Below are 6,854 nucleotides of genomic sequence, written 5' to 3' on the forward strand. Positions count from 1 at the left end.
GAGAGAGGCTCGAGCAGCTCTCTGCAAAACCACAGCAATATATCTCCGCAATGCTAACCGCCACTGCTACCAGGCCCCAATACATGTAGTGGGATAGAAGGTGTGGCCATCGGCTAAGGATCTGCCCATTAAGGTTGACAATCGTAAGCTGGCAACTCGTTTTGTGGGCCTATTGCCAAGATTGTTAACCCAGCGGATGTACGTCTTAAACTACCTTCATCATTGCATGTACACCCCACCTTCCATGTCTCCAGGCTCAAACCAGTTCTATCGTCAAGGTTGTGCCCTCCTTCAAGACACCCTCTGCCCGCCTGGCTTATTGATGGGGCTTCTGCCTTAACTGTTAATCGCTTGTTGCGTTCTCGGCGTCGGGATAGTGGACTGGACAGGTTATTGTCCTGAGGAGAGGTCCTGGGTGGCGTCTGGTCCAATTCTGGATAAGGGCCTCATCCGCATCTTCCATTGTCTGCATCTGGATCAGCCCAGAAGGGCGTTAAGGGCCACACCTTGGGGGCTGGGGGGTGGTTAATATCATGATTTTAGTCCTGCCATATTTGTGCTACTCTCTCCCTCCCCTGCTGATTGCTGATTGTTCTCACATGGGCTGCTCCCTATTTAAACACCTGCTCTTCCCCTGTTCTATGTGAGATCGTCTACCTTTTCACAACCTTCAAGCAATGTTTAATGGGCCAAGTGTAACCTGTTTTTCGACCCTGCCTGTCCCTGACCACTGCTTTTGCCCAGACCTTACCTTGGAGTGAGTTGAGTTTTTCTTCCTGAATGTTGCCAAACTCTGCCTAACTCTGACTCTGATTAAGCCCAACAGATTCTGGAAGTTCTTTGCTTGAGTGATCTTCCGTGAATGACCCTAGACTGTCTATGGACGTCAAGCCCCCCATTCACAATAGGACACTGCCCTGTTGGACCTGGACCACCAGAGTCGCTCGAATTAAGCTGGATCATTTCAACACCCACTCTTTGTTTTCTTTTAAAAAAATATTTAACTGTTCTGGGTTCAAATCCAACCCTGGGTCTTTTTGCATGGAGTTTGCATGTTCTTCCTGTGCATGCGTGGGTTCTCGCCGGGTACCCCGGCTTCCTCCCACAGTCCAAAAACATGACTGTTAGGTTAATTGGCATCTCTAAATTGTCCTTAGGTGTGAGTGTGCGTGAATGATTGTTTGTCCTGTTTGTCTCTGTGTGGCCCTGCGACAGACTGGCAACCTGTCCAGGGTGTACCCCGCCTCTCGCCCAGTGAACGCTGGAGATAGGCACCAGCAATCTCCGCGACCCCATTAGGGATTAAGCGGTTTGGAAAATGGATGGATGGATGGATAAATATTTAACTAGATTTTTGTTTTGGCTGCGTGTTGGATTCTGACTCCGTACTAAAAACATGACACAAAGCAGTCCAACAGCTCCCTGTACTCATCTTCCTGTCCATCTCTGATGCATCCAACAACTACAGAGTATTATTATTGATAATGTCAGGTTCGACAGATTTCACACATTTAAAAATAAATTATCCAATAAAAGGAGTTCAAGGAGGTGGCATTTTATTAAAATGTGGCAGTTTTTAGTTTTCTGCCACCCAATGACAACAATTTTAATATATTTTGTTATTCTTTCTAAAAACCCTCCAAATGTTGTGAAAAGTGTCCCAAATTTTTACAATCTAATTTGCTATCAGTCTTTATGGCAGAGCAAAAATGTCAGTCAGAAAGAAAAAAAAGCTATTTATTGCTTTGAGCACGTATTGTGGAGGGGGTACAAAAGACTTCTTTCTTCACTTTTAAAGATTTGTACAAGTATTAGTTCATCATATCTCCCATTGTACAAACCTTTTCACTAATATTTTGAAATAAATAATATTCTAAGAAACTAAAAGCTCAAAATGTTTCCCTTAACATGACTGCTGTTTCTTGTACAACCCACAGAGAGCATAGTACCTGACAGCCTGAAAAAACAAATCATCCCTGAGACCATAGATCAACGGACTCAGACATCTTGGAGCTAGAATAAAAGTTATGTAATTAAAGTACCTGACATTGATAAATAACATGTAATCAATCTGAAGCACAGCAGCTTCAATGAAGGGACACCACAGCTGGATGAGGCAGAGCGTCAGCTGGAAAGAATGAAGAATCACCGTTCTGAGGCCTTTCCATGTTGATTTTTTATTCTCTCCTGATGCAGCTTTGGCCACTTTCATTATCTTAACATAGGAGAAAACAATGATAATGCACATCATAAGAAAGTAAAATTGACTTATAGCTGATCGCAGATGACCCTGCCATTTGTGCAAGATGAACATCTCCACAGAGCATATTCTGCGTGAGGTGTAGAAGGCAAGTGTCGAGGATGCAGAAAATATAGAGATAACAACAACACAGGGAATTGCGCTGACACAGTGAATGGTGAGGATGAGGTGGAAGGTGCTGCGCGTGGTGCACAGCTCTGCATGTCGCATGGGCATGCAGATCGCCACATAGCGCTCCAGCACCATTGCTGTGAGAGTGAGCGGTGTGACAAACGTGCACAAAGACAAAACAATGTAGATGAGAAAACACAGCCACATTTGTACGGTAAAACCAAAGTAGCTCAGAATGAGCAGCATATCTGTCAAAATCAGAAACAGGCTGTCAGAAAACAACGTGACAATAAACAAGATGTAGCGCATCGTTGTATGAAAGTAATCCTTCAGAAAAAAAGTTGTAATCAGAAAAAGGTTAATGAAGATAAAAACACATACCAAAACCTGGACTAAAATTACTTTGTAATTTATACCTCTGGAATAAGATTGCTCCACAAGTGAGTTATTAGATGCCATGTACTTCTATTATATTAGAAAAACACTAATATATAAAGAAAATAATGATAAATTCAACAATAAAGATTTAGTTTATTATAATAGTCTTTCTTCAGCAATAATCTAAGAGATGCTTAAATCATCTCTGCTAAAGATAAAATATTCACAGATGATTGTCATAGCAAGTCAATAATTATCTGAGCATGGCACACCCACCGGTGTCTTCATCATAGTCCTGTTCAGACATCTGAGATAACTCTGCGCACAAACCCTTTATAGGAGAAGGTTAGACAAGAGGGACACCTCGTGACCTCAATGGCACAACAGAGCACTGTCTTCCTTGTCTACTTCTGGGAGACAAGTTTTACAAACTGTTTTACAAACTTTTTGTCAGGTAGTCCTTGATCCAGACAATTGTTGAGGCCTCCACCTGAGTCTTCTGGAGTTTCTGACATAGCAAATTAGGCTGAATTGTGTTTATTGCACAGGGAAAATGAAAGAATATGGCCCTCACAGTGCTGTCTGCCTTGTCTAAATGACAGTGGGTTTGTTGAAGCAGGTTTACGATGGCATCTTCAACCCCAACTCCATGACAATAAGTAAACTACAGAGGGGCCTAATAGTTGCTTGTTTGTTACTCAGTTGGGCCAACGGGAGTTTCTCTTAACACTTTTTCACCTGCAGCACTGTGGTGCTAGCAGCCCCAGCACCATGGGTGGTCATTGGGCTGCCGTGCCCGCCCTGGACTTGAAGCTAGGTTTTGTTTTCTACCTCAGAGTTTCTAACTTTGTATTATTCCTATCTCAATTTGTCAATCAAATATAAAAATCATAAAAGAATAGGCCAAATCTCAACCTTAGACAAATGTTAAAAGCCTGGAACTATTAAACAAATATTAAGGAACATGCCATTAGCGCACAACTGCACTGAAGCAAAAAAAAAAAAATGCATAAAGACTCCACAAAATAGCCTCCCAACTTAAGTTGTAAATCTAACTTAATATAAGATTTGTTTCTCTCAGAGTATAGATCCATCTAACATTTCTCTTCCACACACAGTAATCAAACATTTTTAAGTTGATTAGTTGCACAGTCAATTTTGTAAACAGTCAATATTTACAACAGTGACTGTTTCTTAGTGAGACTTGATTAACCACACTATTATTTGTTGATAATGTCAATGAGTTAAAGGACATGCCATTTTATTAAAATGTGGCAGTTTTTAGTTTTCTGCCACACAGTGACAACAATTTTGATATATGTTATTCTTTCTCAAAACAGGCCAAATGTTGTGAAAAGGTTCCCAAATTTTTACAACCTGCCCATAAGCTGTTTTTGTCCAGTTCAATGTGTTCAAAAGATGCCCAACCAATCTGGCCACACTCACTACACTATTGCTTTTGGCATTTTCAAAGCACTGTAAGGGTGGTCATAAAGTCACTGTTCAGCCTGAAGCAAAATAAATGTTTTATGAAAAAGTGTGCCCCCTGGTTTTAGTCTGGGCGCTAAAACCAGTTCTGTGGGTGTGTGTCTGAATGTTGATGTTTTGTTGAGTACCTCTTTCAGAGTGGGAAATGTGGGAAATCAGTAAGGTGATTAAGCAAAGTAGACAAAGGAAAAGGTATAAACACCAAATTTGGCCTCAGTCCGAACACCCGTATAGAGTAAGGACTCTTTAGCCAAAGCGGCATTGTGTCCGCGGTTGCCATGATATGTGTTGTCCGAGTACTGCAGTCAGAAAGGAAGGAGGTAGGAATAATAGCCTGTATGCTCTCTCCCGTGGTACTTTTGACCAGGAATCATGCAATCTCCTTTACCAGCGCTAAGAACCCTTAAGGTATCCCACAATTCTTTTGTGGGACATGACATATAAGCACAGCCTCCTCACGGAAATCAACGAAAACGTCCGAAGAGAAGAGAGCGAGCAGTTTGCAGTTCATTTTTGGAAGGCTGTAGGCCCGGATTTGACTCGCATCATCCATGAGTGTTTTCGCCATGTAATGATGTCGGAGTTAAAAGCTGTCCGAATTTGGCACAGCAGTCTGAAGCTCCTTTCCTTCCCACAATAGAGTTCTTACTGTTGACCCCATTTAAGGTCTAGGAACTGGAGCTAGGAATAGGAGCTAAAAGCTATTATTAAGTCCAACTCACATTCTGATCATTCTGTAACAATGTTAGAGCTGGATTCCATCTTCTGACAAATATATCCATCGGAGCTCAGATTTACATGTTATCCATATCAAGAGGCCTTCACGAGTGAAGTGATGCAGAGTGATGTAAAGGAGGCCATTCTAACTGTGTGAATGGTGTGATTAGAGCGAATAGAGCGAAGCGAACCCCTTGATGGATGAGAAGCAAATCCACTCTGGTCTTATTACTGAGGCCTTCCTCTTCTTCTCATAAACTTGTATGCAGTTTGCTTCTTGTGACTCTCAGCCATGTTCAAAGTATACGGTGAGAGCAGAGGAGCTACAATGAAGGACTAACACTGAAGCTATCCGGATACATAAACACTAGAAGGGTGCATGCGCAGCTAGCAAGCGGGAACTAACAAGGAGCATGTACTCTGCTGTTACGTAATCACGTCAGAATGACAGGTATCTGGGACAACCAATAGATAAGGTGATACCTGCAGATCTTGGGGGACAGAAGGGGATAGGAGCAGGACCAAAACTCGGAACAATCCCTGCCCTTCGCACCGAACGACAGGGATTGGTCAGAGTTTTTACAGCCCTACAGCTTTCCCAGAGATTTCATTTTTTAACCTCCTTTTTCTGAATACGTAATGTGTTAACTACTGTCAGGACAGAAGGACCATTTCACCCAGTATAACAAAAAGTGTTTCTGAACAGAATTGCCAACTATAACATTAACTAACAGTGTAAATAAACATTTACTGTTTTACTTTAAATTTATGCAGTTTTTACAAGATAAGATGTAATGGCTGACTAAAGGCAACATATTGAATTGTGATGTAAAATGTCAACATATTTGTGGCTAAAAATGCTGCTCAGTTTACTTTTTTTCATTTATTCATTTATTATTATTATTTATTTGCTTTACCAACGGGTTTCTGCAATTCTCATTGTTTTGACAAAAAAAACTTCAATTAGAGCTGGCAAATGGTGAATTTGGAAACATCCCCAAAATAAATTAAATCGGTTTTGAGAAGAAAGTAGGTAAAACATCTTGAAACTAGGCTCTTTACTGAATACCAAAAACTAAAAGAAGTGTAAAGATTTATGTAAAACATTGTTTGATCTATCAAAGTCGGATAGTCTTAAAACCAAAACTAATTAGTTATTTTATAATGAAATGAACACAAAAATTAAATCATAGTCAAAAATTATTTTATTTTATTATTATTATTATCATCTATTTTGATTACAATGTTTTGGTTTTTGAAAGTCAATTACTTAAAAAAAACTGTCCTTCATGAAAAAAGTGGTGATTGTTTGAGACATTGAGATTATGATAGTCTTGAGATGTGTTTGTGTGAGAGTATCACCATTTAACAGTAATTCTAAAATTAAAAACATATTCCCAGCGTCCTTTAAAAAAGTGTGATATTTTAAATAAAAAATAAAAAATGGTTTCAAAGAAAACTTTTTCTGTAGTTAAGAATTTACATTGAAAAAAATGCCAACAAAGCTAATATCTCTTTGAGGAAAAGAAAAAAAAAACTAAACCATCAAAAATGTATAAAAATTGTTTTGTTAAAAAAAAAATTTCCCCCAATTATTTACCAGAAATCAACTGTGGTCTAAAATATTCAAAATTATTCCATAACATGCCAGCAGATTTTAAAAATAATGCAACAATGAAATGTTGTTCATGTATAAATATTGGAGACTAATTGTTACAAAAAATTCAAAATGAAAAACATTTTAAACTGAACTTTTACAATTCCTAATTTTGTCCCTCATCAAAGCTAACTCTGATCTTTAATATGGGGAAAATGAGCAACAGTAAAATTTCAGCTAAAAAAGTTTTATTACATTCAGTTTAACAGCAACTCTAACATTTTAAAACTCAAGGATGAGCAA

The 6,854-nt window shown here is 39.3% G+C and overlaps 1 protein-coding gene across 1 annotated transcript; it reads right to left on the reverse strand.

Annotated features, from left to right (window-relative positions):
* Nucleotides 1-1,903: 1,903 nt before the first annotated feature.
* On the reverse strand, nt 1,904-2,830 carry LOC105918839 (odorant receptor 131-2-like). The gene has a single exon (XM_012853999.3). The coding sequence runs from the start codon at nt 2,828-2,830 to the stop codon at nt 1,904-1,906; it is 927 nt and encodes a 308-aa protein (XP_012709453.2).
* Between the last annotated feature and the right edge of the window lie 4,024 nt (nt 2,831-6,854).

Source organism: Fundulus heteroclitus, chromosome 18 (genome assembly GCF_011125445.2).
Source record: "Fundulus heteroclitus isolate FHET01 chromosome 18, MU-UCD_Fhet_4.1, whole genome shotgun sequence".
Lineage (NCBI taxonomy): Eukaryota > Metazoa > Chordata > Actinopteri > Cyprinodontiformes > Fundulidae > Fundulus > Fundulus heteroclitus.